The sequence below is a fragment of the Danio rerio genome, chromosome 9 (assembly GCF_049306965.1).
Source record: "Danio rerio strain Tuebingen ecotype United States chromosome 9, GRCz12tu, whole genome shotgun sequence".
Classification (NCBI taxonomy): Eukaryota; Metazoa; Chordata; class Actinopteri; order Cypriniformes; family Danionidae; genus Danio; species Danio rerio.
In genome coordinates this window covers 46,320,735-46,343,377 of record NC_133184.1, presented here as the reverse complement: position 1 = coordinate 46,343,377, position 22,643 = coordinate 46,320,735, and the positions used below count along the sequence as shown (strand labels likewise).

Genomic DNA, 22,643 nt, shown 5'->3' with positions numbered 1-22,643 from the left:
CTTTATAATGACATAGCAAATCAGGGTTATATAATATATGAAATGACTTACTGTTTATTTCTTTGCATTTTAACTTTGTAAACTATAAAATCATGCATTTCCTCGCGTTTTGTGTCGGATTTTTACATTCTTTTTGTCTTGGCTTGTTGAGTGAACTGACACCCGCCATGCCAACTCCTTCCTTCTGCTCACAGTGCTACATGCCCATTATGTAGCATTTTTAGAAAAAAAAGTCTGAGGTAGACTTGAACTGAAAGAGGGGGTTTCATGACCCTTTAAAAATAGTATTTTTGATATATACACTGTTAACAATTTCTTGTAAAATCCACAGTAACTGTTATAATACTGTATTTACATTTACAGCTGCATTTAGCATAAGTATTTACAGTATTGTATATTTTTACTGTGAAATATACAACATTTTTTACTGTGCAACTTTAAAATACAGTAAGGCCCAATCCCAATTCTACCCCTTAGCCCTTCCGCTTACCCCTACCCCTCGTTTTGTGTGTTCCCGTAAAGGGGTAGGGGTGTCCCGATTCTCTTTAGTAATACAATATGTAGGGCTAAGTGGAAGGGTTGAATAGCCGTTCGGACGAAGATTTTTCAGGACCACACTCAAAACCAAGGAGTAAGAAAATTTCCCAGAATTCCACAGAATACACAATTCCCCACAAAGTTACACCCGGAAGTAAGGAGATCCACAAATTAGTATTTTTTGTTATTATTACCAATTTTTACAACAAACAAGCAAATTTTTTAATACATACAAAACCACGTTTGTGTTAAATAAACGCTAAAATAAAAAATGTTAAATTTTACTATCTATAATAACTCCTGTAAAGCAGTCCTACAACATTCTGTCACTCGGTGACACTCGAATACTCGGTCAGAAAAGTCTAGTGGCTGTTAATAAGTTTTTTACAGTGTCTGCTATAATGTTAATGTTGTTTTTGGTGTGTTTACTTTTGTATTAAATACACAGTACATTTATAATCTTATTGCCACATTAGATCGTTATGATAACATAATATATGCCTTCAGGGATTTCATGAAGATAAATATTAAAAAAAAATAAAAAAAAGCTAGACTTAGTCTGATGAAGAGATCATGATGACATATGATGACGTGTGCAGGTGCTGTAGTGCTGTCCCATTTCTTAGGGGTAAATTTTGAAGTCCTTTCCCTTTATTTTGGTTTTAAGGGGGAAGGGGTAGGGGTACAAAAAAGAATTGGGATTGGGTCTAACACTACATAACTGTCCTACAGTAAAATACAGTTCATTACAGTTACATACTGTTATTCACAAAAATTGGTAACAGTCTGTCATCACATAGGCAGCACAGTAGCTCAGTGGTTAGCACTGCCACCTCACAGCAAGAAGGTCGCTGGTTCGAGCCCGACTGGGTCAGTTGGTATTCTTGTGTGGAGTTCTTCCCGTGTTGTTGTGGGTTTCCTCCAGGTGCTACGATTTCCCCCACAGTCCAAAGACAAGCAGTATAGGTGAATTGAATTGAATAAGCTAAATTGGCCGTAGTGTATGTGTGTGAATGCAAGAGTGTGTGTGTGTGTGTGTTTTCCAATGCTGTTGGAAGGGCCTCCGATGCGTAAAACATGCTGAATAAGTTGGTGTTTCATTCTGCTGTGTCAACCCTTAACAAATAAATGGACTAACTCGAAGAAGAATGAATGATGTATCATCACGTGATTCTGCATCTAAATATGCCTATACGTTCTAGGATATTATAAACAAACCCTTTGTGTTTTTGATCCTATAGTGAATGCTGACAATACATAATACTTTTTTGGTTTAATGATGATAATTTAAAAGGGTAAAATTGCACTTGGACCAGTATTTCTCCTTGGCACATCAGTGTCCTAGTCTTCATGTTTTTGGCTTCATTGTGTCCACTGCCTTATTAGGACACTTCAGTCTTTCACTCCACTGTGTTTATGTAACACGTCAGGATTTTTATAGGCTTGTTTTTTTTTGCGCTTATTTTCTTTGTTATTGGTTGATTGGGTTTTGTCATTAAATTTGTCTTGCTAAAATGTGTCATTTTTGAATACTTGTTATTCTAATGATCACTTTTCCAGTCTGCGGTGACCCCCAATGCACTCTTGAGGGGTTTTCAGAGCTGTAGTTGCGTCAGTCTTTCCATAGGGATACATTGTAAATGTTTGTTTAATTTTTTTTTTGTGCAGAACTGTACATGAGGTCTACCTTTATGGCTGAAAGCGCAAATAGACTGTTTTACATAAACCTCTCAAGACACTGCAAATCAAAACATTAGTGGGTTTTAGTCATTTTTTGGAAGTCAAAGGATTTTTCACTGTTTAATAAAAGACACAAACCCTTTAAACTGAGAGGGTGCTCGCTGCAGAGCCATTTGAGGAGAGGTGAGCTCCAGAGAGGGGGAGCATGAGCTGTCGCTCCTCCTCCTGTAAGCTGTTTTAATGCGTACACCAACCCCACCCCTAACCCTACCCCCAGTGACATCACTCGTAGAAGAAGTGCAAAAAAGGTGGAGCTCAAGCTTAAGCTCCCCCTCGCTGGAGCTCACCTCTCCTCAAATGGCTCTGCAGCGAGCACCACTTGTTTAAACTGTCTTATGCTGCCTTTATATGCTACTGAAATTGTTCTATACCCTTATGTAGCATTCGTTTGTTGTCGGGAAGAATAAGATCCATGGTGGACACAAGGTTTATTTTTGCATTTTTTCAGGAAGTGTTATTTAGTGTATTGAGGATATTCATATGTAAATAATAAATATTCACCACATTATCTACACTGTAAAACCCAAAAGTTAAGGTAACTCAAACTGTTTGCGGAAACCGATTGCAACAAACCATTTAAGTTCAAAAACTAATCTTGAGTATTGTGAACTTAATCAATTTGAGTAAACGAAGCAATTTGAGCACAGTAAAACCCAATAAATGAAGAGAACTTAAACCAACTGAGTACTGTAAAACCCAATAAGTTAAGGCAACTCAAACTGTTTGAGGAAACTGATTGCTACAAACCATTTGAGTTAAACTAATCTATACGAGTACTGTGATCTTACTCCATTTAAGAAGAAGTAATAAGGTATTTAATTAACTCATTACTTTTAACACCGAGTTCAAAACTCTTTTCAAATGAATAGAACTAACTTTCAGTCAATTTTGAGTTAACTACACCCATTTCAATTTGATAAAGTTGACTGTTTGATTTTACAGTGTAGATCCAAATTTATCTAGGACATCCAATTAAATATTATGGTGTTTATTAAACATAAAATGTACATGTAAAAAATTGACAAAGTAATAACAAATACTAATTTAAACAAAAAAAATTCAATATGTTAATCAGATTTTATTGTTTTTTTTTTAGTTAATGTTGAACTTAATATTTTTAGTCAGCTTGACTGATGTAAGTTAAGATGTCTGGAAAGGTTGACTCGATTTAACAAAAAAAAATGAAGAGGCAATTTTTTTTTACTGTGTGATTATTTTTGATAATACAAAGGGTAAAGAACATTTTAATAGTCTAGAACTGTGTTTCTCAACCATGTTTCTGGAGCACCACCAACACTGCACACTGTTTATTAAAAGTTTTTTGTACCATAATATACACAAAGTCCCTTTAAGGCAGGGGTGTCACTCGGTTCTGGAGGGCCGGTGTCTTGCTGAGTTTAGTTCCAACCTGCTTTATCACACCTGCCACACTCTAAAAAAAATATTGTTTAGACAAAACAAACAAAATTAATGCAACAGTTTGCATTAATATATTGAAGTTATGACAACATACAACAAAATGAAGTTCAGACAACAAACTTTATTATGTTAGCCAAATCGTTTCCTCTTCAATCAGAGGCATTTTACATAGCAAAACCTTAAAAGTTCTCAATTTTTTTAAATTAGTTTTTTATTTTAAAATTGAAAACAAATCCTGTGTTATGTAATTAATTACATGCACATTTTCAAGTTTAGAACCTCAACTAAATTAAGTAGCCGAAATTGTTAGAATTTTTTTTGTTTGTTTTCAGATTTAATGTTTATGCTTGTAAGAAATACATTTAACATTTTTGTTTTTCAGTAGTTTTTTATTTGTATTTAACCACAGGTTTTCATTGTTTTACAAAACAAAAACATGTACTGTCCCATATTATCAGTTTAAAAAAAAAAAAAAAAAAAAACATCAGTGTGTGGACTTAAAAATACAAAACAACTCCATTAGTGTGAGTTATCAACCCAATTTCTTTAGTTTGCTACAAGCTAAATATTGTTTTAAAGTAACTGACAGTTATATTTACCTTTATATTAGCTGCTTTTTTAATTGATGTAATCAATATTTTCCTGTTTTAAAAACTTAATGAAATTATTCTGGTAATTTAAAAGTTTTAATCTTATCAGCATTTTAGAATATTTTAAGTTACAAAAATTTATTAAAATATGTAGTTGTAACAGACCTCTTGAGTTATTTTTTTAGAGTGCAGGGAGTTTTTAGTATATCTAGTAAGAGCTTGATTAGGTGGTTCAGGTGTGTTTGATTAGGGTTGGAGCTACACTCTCCAGGACACTGACCCTCCAGGACCGAGTTTGGTCACCTCTGCTTTAAGGCATGGGTCTTATACTCGATTCATGAAGGGCTGCACTCGGCACAATTTTGCTTCAACCCTAATGAAGCACAGCTAATCCAGCTAATCAAAGTGATCAAAACTACTAGAGACTATTTGGAAGGTGTGAGTTGGAGCTAAAATCTGCAGAGCTGTGTCCCTCCAGGAACTGATTTTGACACCACTGCTTTAAGGCAGGCCATTTCACTTAGTGGCCATCTTGGAAACGCCTCCCGGGCAGTATGCTTGATAATTCTATATGAATTTTATCTGATATCTTAAATTCTCCAAAACTCTTTGCCAAGCTTACGATTACATTACATATTTGGAATCACCAATAAAATGAAACAACAACAACTGTCTCGTAAGTTTAGTTTCTAAATTTTCAAATCAAACAAAATCTGCATATTTTCAGGGTGCCCAAGCTAATGCACATGTGCACTCGAAAGGAACGAGATCACGACACCAACCTCATTTATGGCCATTCTACACGTTATCATCCTCTGGATAATAAACGTCTGATCGCGCTGCTCTTCTGAAGTAATCTACAACTTGGTCTTGGTGGAGAATCTCCTCCAGAAATAACAGCCACTTAAGTAGTTGCTGCTGTCATGTGACATGTTTGAGATTCCAATGTGTTTGTTGACCACCAATCTGTCGTAAAAGCACATGTCTGATCTGAGCTTCCCCCAGGAGAAACGTCAGTCTATAGCAAAGGTGGGCAAACTGCGGCCCGCTGAACACTTTCATTCGGCCCGCGAGGGAGTTTTTAAAAGGCTGCCTCTGAGTAACGGTTTGGTTTCATAAATAGTAAATAAATGATGCAATTACAAGTGAATTTAATGTGATGGCAGTATTGCACGCGGTACAGTTAGTACAACCAGTAAAACACACTCTCGGAAATTAAAATGCACTCGACCGTAAATGACTGAAAGATTGACTCTGAATGTCGTGTGTTTAAGGAAGAATGGACAACAAAATACTTCTTTACCATTATCAGACAGAAAGCTTGATGTTTAATATGCCAAGAAAGTATTGCTGTTTTTAAAGACTACAACCTAAGGGGCTGATCACACCGAACACGCATTAGAGGCACCTATTTTAAATTTTTTACTGACCGCCGAGAGGGTTTTGCGCGCTGCTTATGCGCCCTGCGCGCCTCGCATTTTTGCAGTAGCAGACTCCAGACTTTGACACCCTTGCTAAGAGAGGGGACCAGGCTCATTGTTCACATCAACACACTCATAATAACATGACTTAGAATAACAAAGACGGAGAATCTTCTTCCGTTTTATCTCATAGTTTTATGCTTGATATGAGCATATTCATAAAAGCTTAAATGAGATTGTTGTGAATTTGACTTAAATTATATAATAATTGCTGATTAATGTGTTAATTTTTGTCATAGAATATATTTTCCATGCATACATCCACTTTAAAAAGTTCCTTTATCAAAGATTTGTGGTTTTATTAAGTTTTATGATGATTGATCTGTATTTTCTAAAAGCAGTGCAAATTAGATTGATAAATTTGACTGAATAGTAATTTTTAAGAATTATTTTTAGTGTTAATAATATGAGATTTTTTCTCTTAGACTATCTTTTCTATTCTCTGTAAAATCTATTACATTATTATTATTATATTTCATAAATGATTATTTTATTGTTTTATGATGATTGATAAGTAAACATAAATAGCAGTGCAAATTAATTTGACTTGTAAATTTGACCTACAAATATTTAAAAAATCAGTTTTGTGTTAATGTGACATGTTTCTGTCCAATATTATATATTCCATGCATACTGCCACTATAAATAAGTTATTTTTTGAAGAGTTTGACATGTGGCCCTTCAGTTGGTTTAAAAAAACTTGATGTGGCCATCGGGTCTAAAAAGTTTGCCCACCACTGGTCTATAGTGATCGATTATTGGCTTCTGTACTAGTAGGTGGGGCCATATTCGGCATATTGACCACTACACTTTTCCCCATTCAAAACTCTACGAGTGACATGTCTTGTGTATTCTAAAGTCTTCGATACACAACACCAAACCAGACAATATATCACTATTAACTGTTGAAGAAAGATCAAGCTGCAATTCAAAAGCATAAATAAACTGGGAAAAATAAAAACATGACTCACAAAATATAGAAAACTGTAACTTTACGAATATTTTTTTTACAGTGTAGGTGCGACTTTTAGTGAAGGTTGCATTTTCAGGTACTCAATACTGCATATTTTGAACAGTTGACACACTAACTTCTTATTAAAGATGGATTTAACGATCCAGGGGAGAACGTATTCGCCAGCAATGTTGTTTTTTCCTCTTGATGCATGTCCATCTGTTAGTCTGTGAGATTGACACTCTCTCCTGAAGATCACATTAGTGTTTATAAGCGTTCCTGAGTCATCAGTGAGCTCTTCACGGCTCCACTCCTCCGGCTAAAGAGCCAAAGTTGCTTTTGATTAAACCACGAGAGACTCCTCTGAAGAGGTCATATCTTTCTTGTCTTCTGCTCTTCTTATCATTTCATGTTCTCCCTCAGGTCTACTTATAATGTTAGCAAAGTTTTAGCAGTGCCAAAAACAGTCAGTATTTAGTTTTCCATGACAATTTTCCACTCTCTCCCTGACCCTTTGACTGCGTCCAAACCAGGCATGATGCAACAAGCTTCAAGTCAGTTTGTCTTTCCACTTGCAGACAATGTTTCACAATACCAGATCAGCATTTTGTGTTTTATTTGAGCTTGCATTAAACTGTTTAAAAGTTACAGTATGTTTGCCAAATACAGCAAAAGATGAATTAAAATCATATTTGCCATAACATGATTATTTTAAACTTAAATCTTCAAAGCACAAACGCACTCCGCTTTGCATAACTTCGTCCATTTTGTTCTTTAAACGAAACCAAGTTTAAATTTTGAATGGTTTATTTTTTTGTCAGGACACCTTGTTTAGTCCCTGTGACTGTAGGACGCTGGTTTTAGTGGTGCTTTAGCTTAAATTCCTGTGGTAAAATGAAATGGAATTTAAATGAGATCTTCCTGTGTGTTTCCTCAGAAAATGACCTCAGCAGACTCGCTTGTCTCTTTCTGAGTTTTAAAAGGGATCCCTCGATTTGCTAATATGCCAATCAAAAATCAATTATTGCAGTATATAAGAAAGTTGTAGAAAAATATTTCAGTACTGTGTTTAAGGTTGCTGTAAATTTTAGTTTTGTTTTAGTTTGCTGTATTAATAATTTTCAGTAGTTTTAGTTTATTAATAGTTTTCGTTAGTTTAGTTTATTTTATTAATAATTTTTGTTAGTTTTAGTTTGTTTTATTAATGGTTTTGTTAGTTTTTGTTTGTTATTAATGTTTTTTTTTTGTTATTTTTAGTTTATTTTATCAATGAATTTGTTAGTTTAAGTTTGTTTAATCTATGGTTTTTGTTAGTTTAAGTTTGTTTTTAATTTTTTTTTTGTTATTTTTGTTTTTTTGTTATTTTTGTTATTTTATTAATGGTTTTGTTAGTTTTAATTAAGTTTGTTATTATTGTTTTTTTGTTATTTTTAGTTTGTTTTAGTTTGTTTTATTGATGTTTTCATTAGTTTTAGTTTATTTTATTATTGGTTTTCGGTAATTTTAGTTTATTTTATCAATGGTTTTTGTTTGTTTTATTTTGTTTTATTAATGGTTTTGTTATTTTCAGTTTGTTTTTATTAATGGTTTTGTTAGTTTTAGTTTAATTTTATTTATGGTTTTTGTTAGTTTTAGTTTAATTTTATTAATGGTTTTGTTAGTTTCAGTTTGTTTTATTTATGGTTTTTGTTTTAGTTTTGTAATTAATGTTTTTTGTTAGTTTTAATTTGTTTTATTAAGGATTTTTTTGTTTGTTTTAGTTTGTTTTATTAATGTTTTTGTTAGATTTGGTTTGTTTTATTAATGCTTTTTTTAGTTTTAGTTTGGTTTTAAAGTTGTAAACATGTTTCTGTTTGTTTTTTGAGTGTTTAGTTTCAGTAATTTTTGTTTATCAGAGTTAGCAGAACACGTTCAGAGTCGACCAAAGCAAACTTTAGTGTTTGCATAGCTTACATTAACTCTTGTGGTAACCTATTAGTAATAACAGTAAAATGATAGTTTTAACAGACACAAATCCCAAAACCACACAAATGGTTAATGAATAAAGTAAATGAACAAAACTAAAATGAATAAAAGTACTTAAACGAATAAAAGTAAAAAAAATTCTTCATATAAAAACATATTGTATGTAGGTAAACATACCCTATTTATAATTATAGTTATTATTATTTTCTTTTTGACAAATGCAGAAAATGTCTGTAAAAATTTCATAACTGTAATGTCCATCAGAAAATAAAGTAATTGTAATAGCTGTTGAAATGCAAACATTTAAAACTGTTTCCCATTTTAAAATCACCTGTCAAACATGCATGGACATGAAAAACACATGAAACCTTTTCTTGGTGTAATTTAAGAGAATTAAGTGATCTTGAAAACTACAAGTCCCACGTGTGATCCAAATGTGATGTGTTGTTTTTTTGTTTGTAAGGGCTTTACTGCCTATAACTTTGTCAAGTGCACTCCACTAAAATGTTAAGTATGTTAAGTAAATAAAAGAATTACTTTGTCTCTGTTTTGAAGTTCGTATTTATTTGTGCACTCTGAGTTCTGATGAAAGATTTCTGTGGTATATATAGTGGTACTATGGTGCATAGTAAAAGTATATAGTTGTTATGGGATAAAACAGACATGTGTCTTCTTAGATGTTTATCCTTAAAATAAAATGGCCTCACTTCTCTTGTGTGTCTCTTTGTGAAATTCAGGTGTGATTCAGACTGTTCTCAGATTTACCAATATACTAAATGTCAAATGTCAGAAAGTTGTAGAAAGCTTAGAATGATAAATTTTAGCATCTAGGGTAGTTTTGTGTGTAAAGTACATTTGTCAATTTGTATGTTCTTTTAAATTCGCTATTTTCTTTTTTTTTTTTTTTTTTTTAATTCTTTATTATCTGTTTTTGTCCTGCCATTGTCATTCTCTCGCTTTGTGGAAACTTGATGGAAACACATTCCTTGCAACCATAAAAATATCTTGCAGACACACAACCATTAAATACAATACAACTACCTCCAAAGATCTGCATCAGATTTTCTGTTGTGTCTGCTAATCACAATTCTGTTAAATTATTATTATATACAGTTGAAGTTAAAATTATTAAATTATATATACAGTTAAAGTCAGAATTATTAGCCCCCCTGTTTATTTTTCCCCCAATTTATGTTTAACTGAGAGAAGATTTTTCTAAAACACATTTCTAAACATAATAGTTTTAATAACTCATTTCTAATAACTGAATTATTTTATCTTTGTCATGATGACAGTAAATAATATTTGACTATATATTTTTCAAGACACTTCTATACAGCTTAAAGTGACATTTAAAGGCTTAACTAGGTTAATTAGGTTAACTAGGCAGGTTATGGTAATAAGGCAAGTTATTATATAACAATGTTTTGTTCTGGAGACTATCGAAACAAAATATAGCTTAAAGGGGCTGATCATTTTGACACTAAAATGGTTTTAGAAAAAATAAAAACGCTTTCATTCTAGCCAAAATAAATCAAATAAAACTTTCTCAAGAAGATAAAATATTATCAGACATACTGTGAAAATTTCCTTGCTTAGTTAAACATCATTTGGGAAATATTTACAAAGGAAAAACAATTCAAAGGGGGCTAATAATTCTGACTTCAACTGTGTATATATATATATATATATATATATATATATATATATATATATATATATATATATATATATATATATATATATATATATATATATATAAATATATATGTGTGTGTGTGTATATGTGTATATGTATGCATGTATATATATGTGTGTGTGTATACATGTGTGTATATATATTTTATTTTTATTTTATTTTTATTTTTTTCAAATATTTCCCATGTTTAACAGAGTAAGGAAATTTCACAATATTTCCTATAATATTTTTAGAATCAGAGAAAAAAAATTAACCCCAAAAGTTTTTTGGTCTTAAATCACTCAGATGAGATCAACTGAACAAATCTACTTCTTGATTTTCAAATCAGATCAGCATCAGCCACTTGTGCTCACATTTCCCATTATACCACATCTCAAGAGCTCACAATGCACATCTGGAGAAGTTGTTTTAATTAAAAAAATTAAAAACACACTACATTTGCAAAGTGCACCAAAACATAAGGAAATCTGATTATTTTTAAGCGCACACCTCCAAAACAAGATCCCACTCTGCATCGCATAACTTTGTCCACACATCACACTATAAACGCAATCCAGGCTGTGATATAATTACTGTTTCCTGACGTGGGTCCAGCCCATTTTTAATTTTTTTGGTTTTTGGACCAGACCCTGTCCGCCAGCATTAATTTGCATGCTTGACAGCTTTTCTGGAAGGCAGAGCGCCTGTATGGGACATGACTCTGAGAGGAGGCAGTCGTTTAGCTCTGTCTTTTTTTTTTTTTTTGCATGTGGGACAGAGAGAGATAAGAGTTCAGCGCTGGTGCAGGAGCTCCGGCTCTCTCCAAGTTTAGCGTTTGGTGTTTGCCCGAGCGTTTTCTGTGATGTGGCCTCCGTGGCCTTTTGCACTGGGCCGTCGGTGAGAGAGAAAGAGGAGAGCGAGGCTGGAAATCAGGCAGAGCTCACAGCAGTTAGGGACAGTCTGACTGAAGCCTGGACTTGTGCTCTTAAATGGATGAGGATGTGACCATCAAAAGAAAGCTTCTCCATAGACCTATCTTCAGGTAAGAGTGTGTGAGGGGGATTGACCTTTGACTTCCATGTCGCTCGGGTTTAAAGGGAACTTTTGTTTTGAAGTCGCAGAGTTTGTGGTCTTGTGCTTTATGCTTCAAGTTTCTTTTGTGGTGCTTTAGCATGTGTTGCTGTTTCTAGAGAGCAGCGAGGTGGAATGAAGATCAGATTGAGCATTTGGGCTGTTTTACCTGATGATTAACTCAGATTTGTGGATTTTTGAAGAGATCAGCCAAGGTTATTATAGTTTTGCATTTTTTAATTTGGTTTTTATTTCAATACTGTTTTTAAGTTTGCTGTAAATTTCAGTTTGGTTTTAGTTTGTTTTATCAATGTTTTTGTTAATTTGTTTGTATTGTTAATGGTTTTTAGTTAGTTTTAGTTTGTCTTATTAGTTTTTTTGTTGATTTTAGTTTGTTTAATTTGTTTAATCATTGGTTTTTGTTTGTTTTAGTTTGTTTTTTAAGGGTTTTTGTAATTTTTAATTTATTTAATTTGTTTTATTATTGTTTTTGTTAGTTTTAGTTTGTTTCATAAATAGTTTTGTGGTTTTTAATTTGTTTAATTTGTTTTATTAATGTTTTTGTTAATTTTAGTTTGCTTTATTAATGTTTTTTGTTTGCTTCATTTGTTTTATTAATGTTTTTGTGGTTTTTAATTTGTTTAATTTGTTTTATTAATGTTTTTGTTAGTTTTAGTTTGCTTTAGTAATGTTTTTTTGTTTGCTTAATTTGTTTAATTAATGTTTTTTGTGGTTTTTAATTTGTTTAATTTGTTTTATTAATGTTTTTTGTTCATTTTAGTTTGTTTTATTAATGTTTTTTGTGCTTTTTAATTTGTTTAATTTGTTTTATTAATGTTTTTGTTAGTTTTAGTTTGTTTTATCAATGTTTTTGTTGTTGTTAGTTTGTTTAATTTGTTTTCTTATTGGTTTTAGTTAGTTTTATTAATGGTTTTGTTAGTTTTTGTTTGTTTTATTATTGGTTTTGATAGTTTTAGTTAGTTTTATTATTGGTTTTGTTAGTTTTAGTTTGTTTTAGTTTTGCTTTTGCCCTCAGTAATTTTATGTAAAGAATTATTATGTTGTGTATATGTATTTATTATATTTCCATTTTGTCAAGCTTCCTATGGACAGTTGTTGGGAATTAGCAAGTTTGCTAAAACACTCTAACAAATGCATTTGGTTGTCCATTGTAATTGTGATGTCCATGTCAATTAAATATTAATGGTTTTGTTAGTTTTAGTTTGTTTTATTAATTGTTTTTGTTATTTTTATCTAGTTTTATTAGTGGTTTGTCAATTTTAGTTAAGTTTTAAGTTGTTGAAATTATTGTTGTTTTAATGTATTTAGTTTCAGTAATTTTAGTTTATCAGTGTTAGCAGATCTTGTTCAGCAAGCTTGTATACAACCACAATACACTTCTACTCGTGTGATATATATATATATATATATATATATATATATATATATATATATATATATATATATATATATATATATATATATATATATATATATATATATATATATATATCCCCCACAGTCCAAAAACATGCAGTATAGGTGAATTGAATAAACTACGTCGGTGAATGAGAGTGTATGGAAGTTTCCCAGTACTGGGTTGCTGCTAGAAGGGCATCCACTGTGTAAAACATATGCTGGATAAGTTGGTGATTCCGCTGTGGCGACTCCTGATGAATAAAGGGACTAAGGAAAATGAATGAATGTAGACAGCATTTTCAGAGTGTAAATAATGCATCTACAGTCATGCCAGAAAATGTTCATACTCCAGGCAAATTATAATATAAAGTTTCTTCTATTGAACCAGCTTTTTTTACACCAGAATTTTTTTTTTACCCAAAAGATAATAACATGATCTACAAGAGGAATCATTGTGGGGAAAAATATATACACTTCTCTGCTTTTATTTACATTTTAACAACAATTTTAAGTCAGAATCTGCAAGGGTATGAATAAATTTGGACTTGATTGTATATGTTAATAAGTTAAACTACTTAACCTGATTAAGCTTTTGAATGTCACTCTAGGGCGAAGCAGTGGCGCAGTAGGTAGTGCTGTCGCCTCACAGCAAGAAGGTTGCTGGGTCGCTGGTTCAAGCCTCGGCTCAGTTGGCGTTTCTATGTGGAGTTTGCATGTTCTCCCTGCGTTCGCGTGGGTTTCCTCCAGGTGCTCCGGTTTCCCCCACAGTCCAAAGACATAAAGTACAGGTGAATTGAGTAAGCTAAATTGTCCGTAGTGTGTGAATGTGTGTGTGGATGTTTCCCAGAGATGGGTTGGGGCTGGAAAGGCATCTACTGCGTAAAAACTTGCTGGATAAGTTGGCAGTTCATTCCCCTGTGGCAACCCTGGATTAATAAAGAGACTAAGCCGATAAGAGAATGAATGAATGAATGAATTTCACTATAAGCTGTATAGAAGTGTCTTAAAAATATCTAGTAAAATATTATTTACTGTCATCATGACAAAGATAAAATCAATCAGTTATTAGAGATGAGTTATTAAAACTGTTATATTTGGAAATGTGTTGAAAAATGTTCTCTCCATTAAACAGAAATTGGGATAATAAATATACAGGGGCTAATAATTGAGACTTTAACTTTATATCACATACAGGATTCACTACACCCAGGGTTAAAGTAATTGTAGAAATCATAGGTCCTGGGTACCTTTACTCTGTCCTCTGGTGTGGACCTTATGGTAAAAAGTACATACAGTCAAGCCCAAAGTTATTATCATAGCACTTGAACTCATACAGTATGTGATCGAACAAAGGTCAACAGAACATCTTCTCAATAAATGCTGTTTATTTTGCTTGCAATAGTGATGGAGTAAACATCTGTTGAGCATTTTAACAAAACTTTTGATTCCAAATGATGTTTAACAGAGCAAGGAATTTTTCACAATATTTGCTACAATATTTTTTCTTCTGGATAAAGTATTTGTTTTATTTTGGCTAGAATAAAAGCAGTTTTTAATTAACTTTAAACCATTTTAAGGTCAATATTATTACTCTTATGCAGTATTTCTTTCTATCTAGTCTACAGAATAAACCATCGTTATTCAATGACTTGCCTAATTACACTAACTTGCCTAATTAACCTAGTTAAGCCTTTAAATAGCATTTTAAACTAAATACTAGTGTCTTGAAAAATATTTAGTAAAATATTATGTACTGTCATCATGGTAAAAAAAAAATCAGTTATTAGAAATTTTAAAAATCAACTGCAAAATCGACTTCAACTGTAGTTGCAAAGTCAACAATATCTAGAGGTGACCATCAAAAACAAGTACAACCAACAAAACCAAGTCCATTCAGTCAAACTCTCTTCGCAAACAGTGCATCTAAAGCATGACTTTGATTCCCAGGGGCACTTTCAACCTTATCTGCTTTTGCTCTGTTATCAGCCAGAGCGCATTTCAAAGGAATGGGAGCAAAATACCCTTCACTAAATGCCCCCGTCTAATGTGGTTACTCAGTCATTAGAGGCAGAACATTAAGCTGGGGTTCATTGCATTGCTCTGTTATTTCAAGCAGGTTGCTAATTGCTATTTTTTTTTGCATATATAAAACGGAAGCAGATGTGCAACAGGTACTTCTGCATGCTTTTGTCAGGCATGTCGGTCTCAAAGCTGGTTTGCATTCTTGAGCATTAGGAGATACTGGCTCCGTTTCAAAATCTAGCAAGCTGCCTGTGTACCTAATACTCAGGGTACTAACTGGTTTTGGATCTCATAAGTGATGGATTTGGAGTGTGCTACATGGATATCAACAAGTGCGTCATACAAATTGCAGTTCTCACGCAAAGCTCAATTGATTTCAGTTGAGTTTGGTATTAACATGTTGATACGATAGTGATACTGTGCTGTATATGCATACAATACATAAAATGCAGAGGGATTTGGTTGAATGCTTTGAGCTGTTTTTATAGTTGAGCTTTTTGTTATTGAATGAATTATACTTTTTTTTTTTACAACAAATAGAGTATTATACAGTAATTTACAAAAATATATGCCAGAGTGTACATAAAAAACATTCAGTAATTAAACATCTTATATTATCTGCTATTATCTAATATTACAAGTCTTCTTTGAATTTTTATTAACAATATTCTCCAAACTTGTACAGTAGCCCTTATTCTCTTAAAGAAAGTGAACAAAATTGGCTTTGATCCTGTCCATTTTTTTATGGATATGAAACTTTCCCATAATAATAATAAGTTTTACTAGAAAAAATCATTTCTTTTACATGTATTGACATAATAAATGCAAATATCAAAATTTTGCAATTTGAATACAATATTTGTTTTCCTTCTAAGAAAAATTTTCCACATCCACCCAGAAAATCCTTGTGTTTATACAATCACAAAACATATGGACAATAGATTCCATTTCCATGCAACAAAAATCATATAATAATAAGAATAATAATCAATATCCAAATTAAATCTCGCTAAAAGCTCTTTAGCTGGATAAATACAATGCAAAATTTTAAATGTAACTTCTTTTAATTTATTTATACAATATATTTCATAAGAACGGCATGGTTTTTTTCCAATTTATTTTTATAAATGCATTGGTCAATTTTCAATAATTATACATGAATAAATTATACTTTTTTGAATAGACTTGGGGTGGCACGATGGCTCAGTGGTTAGCACTGTCGCCTTACAGCAAGGAGGTCAGTGGTTCAGGACCAGTTGGCAATTTATGTGTGGAGTTTGCATGTTCTCCCCGTGTTTACGTGGGTTTTCTCAAGGTGCTCCGGTTTCCCCCACAGTTCAGAGACATGCGCTATAGGGGAATTGGTTAAACAACTGTGTGTGTGTGAGTGAATGGGTGTGCATAGGTGTTTCCCAATACTTGGTTGTGGCTGGAAGGGCATCTGCTGAGTAAAAATATGCTGACATGGTTGGTTATTCCGCTGTGGTGAGACCCCTCATAAATAAGGGACTAACCCAATGGAGAATGAATTAATGAATGAATCGAATTGTCACTGAGCTTTTTGAAATGTATAAAGGGATTTACACACATACCCTTGTACATTGTAGGATTTTTATACTTTACAAATATTCCCCTCTCCTAAACCCAAACAATCTACATTTTAACATGTTCAAAATACTTCATTCTGTTTTATTTATGAGCCACTTCCCTCTTTGGTAGCAAAACGTGTCCCTACAATGGCAACATTTACATTTGGGCACACTCGGTCCCCACAATGTTAGGAATTTAAGGTTTACTGTACACACACGTAAACAAAAATACATTTGTTTCAATTCAGTCCAATTACTTTTTTATTTTAGTTTTAGCTTGTTTGGGACTTTTGGTACTTGTGAAGCTGCGCATCAATGGACTTGCTCTTTAGTGTTTGGACTTTCAACAGTGAAAATTAAACCACACTGAACTGAACTGAACTGAACTGAACTGAACTGAACTGAACTGAACTGAACTGAACTTAACTGGAATTCAACTCTGAAAACTGGTCTGACACAGTTTCAATTCACTAGAACTTCTATGTTAAGCTGCTTTGACACAATCTACATTGTAAAAGTGCTATACAAATAAACAAGAATTGAAAAGATTTAATTAATACATGACACCAGTAATGACTAAAGGAGCCATTGTTTTTAGTTTATCCAATAAGTGATAAAGGCTCTGTTGATTAGCATTACACCTTTACAGTATAATTATACATTATTCTCATGAATGATGCAATTGTATGTTTAAGCTCTTCACATTTCATCAGCCAAACATTTCTCTCTTCTTATCATTCAACTGCAGCAATAGTTGAATTAATTTTTCCATGTAAGAGGTTTTCTACAAGTTTGTAAGATTTATGGACATTTTGGAAGTTTTACTATGAGTGTTGCTTGTATGGTACAGAGTACGCTTCCTGACAAAAGTCTTGTCGTCGATCTCAGTTGTAAGAGCAACAAATATTAACTTGACTTCTAGTTGATCACTTGGAAAAGTGGCAGAAGGTAGTTTTATCAGATGAATCATCTGTTGAACTTCATCCCAATCGTCACAAATACTGCAGAAGACCTATTGGAACCAGCATGGACCTATGATTTTCAAAAAAATCAGTCAAGTTTGGTGAAAGAAAAATAAACATTTGGGGTTACATTTGGTATGAGGGCGTGCAAGTGGATGGCAACATCGACAGCCTGAGGTACTGTATCAAGACATTTGTGCTGCCCATTACATTACTGTACAAACCACAGGAGAGGGGAAATTTTTCAACAGGATAGCGCTCCTACTCATATTTCAGCCTCCACATCAAAGTTCCTGAAAGCAAAGAAGTCAAGGCACTCCAGGATTGGCCAGCCCAGCCACTAGACATGAACATTATTGAGCATGTCTGAGGTAAGATGAAGGAGGAGGCATTGAAGATGAATCCAAGGCTTGATGAGCTCTTGGAGTCCCGCAATAGTGGTTTCTTTGCCATTCCAGATAACTTTATTAATAAGTTATTAGAGTCATTGCAGTGATGTATGGATGCAGTCCTCCAAGCTCAATGGGAGTCATACACGATATGCATTCTTCTTCCACTGTGCCATGACTTTATATTCTATACTGTACATTATTTCTGTTAAGTGACAAGACTTTTGTCTAAGCAAAGTCAGACCTTACTGTCCTAACTGAATCATTAAAAATCAAAGCCTGATCATATTTTATTTTGGTTAAATAAGTGCAATCTAGAGGCATTTGCCTTTCATATAAGCCACTTCTGATACCAAATGATCAACTAGAAGTCAAATTATTATTTGTTGTTCCTAAAACTTTATAAGCAACAAGACTTTCATCAGGTAGTGTATACATAAAAGAAATTAAACGTGAGACCGGTGCAATATTAGCAAATGTGTGTACTGTTCTTCTTTAAATATCCTGTTTACAGCCAATAGTGCATTGCAATACCTTTAACTAACACAATAACCATTACTTTTTAATATATCACACTTATTGCCAATACTAGTAAATTGCACACTTTATTTTACATCTACTATTTCTGTTTTATTTCAGTTTCAATATGTTTTAGAAAACAGCAGGTGTAGTGACTTTAAAAGTTTTGGCATTTCAATTATCCTGGGATGCATTTTGTGTGTGATTCTCCTTCTGTTGTTCTTTTGCTTGGTTTGTTTTTTACCCCTGATGTTTCTCTTGAGGTTCTTCTCCCTGCTGACATTATCAGCTTGCATGGGAATTGAATCTTGCAGGCATTGCTTTGGAAATGAGGCTTTTCCAACTATTTGTTTGCAATGACTTCACATCCTGCATGTACTGTAACATCCTATCGGCCAGTTAAGATAACATCTGCTGTCCATCACATAGACAACTTTGATGCATTGACGTTTATGAGGAGCAAACAGATCCTCTGAATCAGCCATCATTCAACATTTATTTATTTATTAAAAGGGTTATTTGTAATATGAAAAATGTCTGTTGCATAAAATTCTTATTCAATCTTCAAAACTATGCCAAAGAGCCACTCCTCGTTGTAGAATTGAAAATTTCATTTCAAAAGAAATTATTAAAATCATAAATGAGGTAACAAAGGTAAAAAAGGTTCAAATATTTTATTGTTACACATGTTATTGTTTTGCAAGTTATGTTATGTTACGTTCATTATATTTTATTATATTATAATATAATAAATTATGTTATGTATTGTATTGTATAATATTAAACGTTGTTACGTTACATAGTTTTGTCATTATATATATTACATTGTTGTCACTTTACTCTGTTATTATTATATTATATTATATTATATTATATTATATTATATTATATTATATTATATTATATTATATTATATTATATTATATTATGTTATATTATATTGTTACGATACGTTACATTACGTTATGTTATGTTTATTATATTATTATATTGTATTGTATTATGTTATGTTGTTATGTTATGTTACGTATATTATATTATATTACGTTACATTATGTTATTTTTGTTATATTCTGTTATATTATATCATATTATATTATATTAGAATAGATGAGATTATGATATATTACATTAAAAATATTAATTTTATTACATTACATTATATTATATTAAGTTATGTTATGTTACGTTACGTTATGTTCGACATATATTATTATATTGTATTGTATTATGTTATGTTGTTATGTTATGTTACGTATATTATATTATACATTACATTACGTTATGTTATTGTATTACATTGTTATGTTATTTTCATTCTATTCTATTCTAAAACAATATATTATATTATATTATATTATATTATTTTATATTATATTATATTATATTATATTATATTATATTATTTTATATTATATTATATTATATTATATTATATTATTTTATATTATATTATATTATATTATATTATATTATATTATATTATATTATATTATATTATTTTATATTATATTATATTATATTATTTTATATTATATTATATTATATTATTTTATATTATATTATATTATTTTATATTATATTATATTATATTATATTATATTATATTATATTATATTAAATTATATTATATTATATTATATTATATTATATTATATTATATTATATTATATTATATTATATTATTTTATATTATATTATATTATATTATTTTATATTATATTATATTATATTATATTATATTATATTATATTATTTTATATTATATTATATTATATTATTTTATATTATATTATATTATATTATAATATTTTATATTATATTATATTATATTATTTTATATTATATTACGTTACATTATGTTATGTTCATTGTATTATTATATTATCTTATGTTGTTATGTTATTTTGCGAATATTATATTATATTATACATTACGTTGCGTTATGTTATTATATTATATTACGTTATGTTATGTTACGTTATTTTCATCGCATTCTATTCTATTCTATTCTATTATATTATATTATAAAAATTTAATAATTTAAAAACTGTTCAAAAATGAATAATTGCATCTGTAAAGATAGCTGCTCAGTTTTTTGTCGTTGTTAAATATTGCTCAATAAATTTGAGTCTGAAGATTGTTTTGAGAAGTGTGGAGGGAGCTGTCTGGGGAACGATGACTAAATTCGTAAGGTAGATTAAACAGTACCTATCAGATTGCATTTTTCGCAGATACAATCATATTGTCAGGGGAAAACAGCGGAGTATTGTACATATTTCAGAGCTGACAGCAAGCTGTTCAAAATTCATAACAAAGCACTGAGGATGTAAATTGAATTAACTCCTTACATTTGACAACAGTTTCCCCAGTTAGGTAGTGGAACAGGATAGTTATCCTATATTAGAAGACTTATATAGACTAAATTTACCCTGTATAGTGGGACTGTAGGACTGGACAGCCTGCACGACAGTTCTTTGATCGAGACGACCATGATTTCGGTTATTAAGCGTGCTTATAGAAAACACATTTGTTTGTAACACAAAACAGCTGCTTGAGAGCAGGCACAGATGTTACATAAAAATGTGCTGAGCAATATTTAAAATGTATTACAGGCACAGCATTGCAATAATCAGTCAGTACAATTATTGCTTTTATTCAGTCAGCATATAATAAATTGGTTAGCATAAAGACATTAATGAAGTTAGAGACATTGTTTTAAATGCCGTTCTTTTGAACTTTCCTTTAATTACAAGCTTAGGTTTTTACTCTGATAAATAATGCACACTTATTGCCTTAAACCTCCATTAATCAGCCTAATAAGCTTCTTTAGCTTTTGCTTTTCAAAAAAACTATGTGATTTGCTGTGGGGATTATACAGTGTATTTTGAGATGCTTTGTGTTTTTATGTTTTAGAGATGACAATAATTTTGTCCCAGGAGATTCACACTCACCGGCTACTTTATTAGGTTTACCTTACTAGTACCGATTTGGACCTTCTTTTGCCTTTAGAACTGACTTAGTCCTTCATGGCATAGATTCAGTGAGGTACTGGAAATATTCATCAGAGATTTTGCTCCATTTTGACATGATGGCATGATGCAGATTTGTCGGCTGCACATCCATGATGCGAATCTTCCGTTCCACCACATCCCAAAGGTGCTTTATTAGATTGTGATCTGGTGACTGTAGAGGCCATTTAACTACAAAATTGTCTGTATAGTGTGGGTGTGGGTGTGGGTGTGTATGCATCTTTTCCAATACTGGCCTGTGCAAGGCAAGGCAAGGCAAATTTATTTATGTAGCACATTTCATACACAGTGGTAATTCAAAGTGCTTTACATAAACAGTAATAAAAAAGACAAGTTTAGGAACATAAAATTCAGACAATAAAAATAATTAAAAACAGATAAAAACAAATTAAAATGAGTTAAAACAGGCTATAAAGAATGAAAAAGAAACTGAAAAACATAATAGTGCAATCTGTCACTACGCAGCACAGTGCTCATTCAGTAAAGGCACAGCTAAACAGATGTGTTTTCAGTCTTGATTTGAATGTGCCTAATGTTGGAGCACATCTGATCATTTCTGGAAGCTGATTCCAGCAGCGAGGAGCGTAGTGGCTGAAGGCAGATTCACCCTGCTTTGACTGAACTCTTGGAATTTCTAGTTTATATGATCCTAATGATCTGAGTGATCTGTTAGGTTTGTATTCAGTGAGCATATCTGTAATGTATTGAGGTCCTAGGCCATTTAGTGATTTATAGACCAGTAATAATACTTTAAAATCTATTCTGAATTTAACTGGCAGCCAGTGTAGAGACCTGAGGACCGGTGTGATGTGCTCTGATTTCCTGCTTCTGGTCAGAATTCTGGCCGCAGCGTTCTGGATTAGCTGTAACTGTCTGACTGTCTTTTTGGGAAGGCCAGTGAGGAGTCCATTACAGTAATCCACCCTGCTGCTGATAAAAGCATGAACAAGTTTTTTTAAGTCTTCACTGGAAACAAAGCATCTGATTCTTGCAATATTTTTGAGATGATAGTATGCTGATTTACTGACTGCTTTGACATGACTGTTGAAACTCAGATCTGACTCCAGAGTCACACCAAGATTCTTCACCTTATTTTTTGTCGTTTGACCTTTAGAGCCAAGGTACGCATTCACCTTGAGAACCTCATCTCTGTTCCCAAACGCAATGACTTCAGTTTTCTCTTTGTTTAACTGAAGAAAGTTTTGGCACATCCAAGTATTAATTTCATCAATGCACTGGTAGAGGGTGTCAATGGGGCTGTAGTCATTAGGCAGTAAG

The 22,643-nt window shown here is 31.9% G+C and overlaps 1 protein-coding gene across 4 annotated transcripts in view; it reads left to right on the top strand.

Moving 5' to 3' along the window:
* pde1a (phosphodiesterase 1A, calmodulin-dependent) overlaps window positions 1-22,643 on the top strand; it is a 263,528-nt gene that overhangs the window by 162,167 nt on the left and 78,718 nt on the right. The window contains exon 2 of one of the 4 annotated variants that reach the window (XM_687800.11): window positions 11,141-11,404. The exons of the other annotated variants lie outside the window; for them this stretch is intronic. Within the exon in view, the coding sequence (XP_692892.6) occupies window positions 11,352-11,404 (53 nt within the window). The 5' untranslated portion in view covers window positions 11,141-11,351. The remainder of the gene's footprint in view (window positions 1-11,140; window positions 11,405-22,643) is intronic. 4 annotated transcript variants of the gene reach the window in all.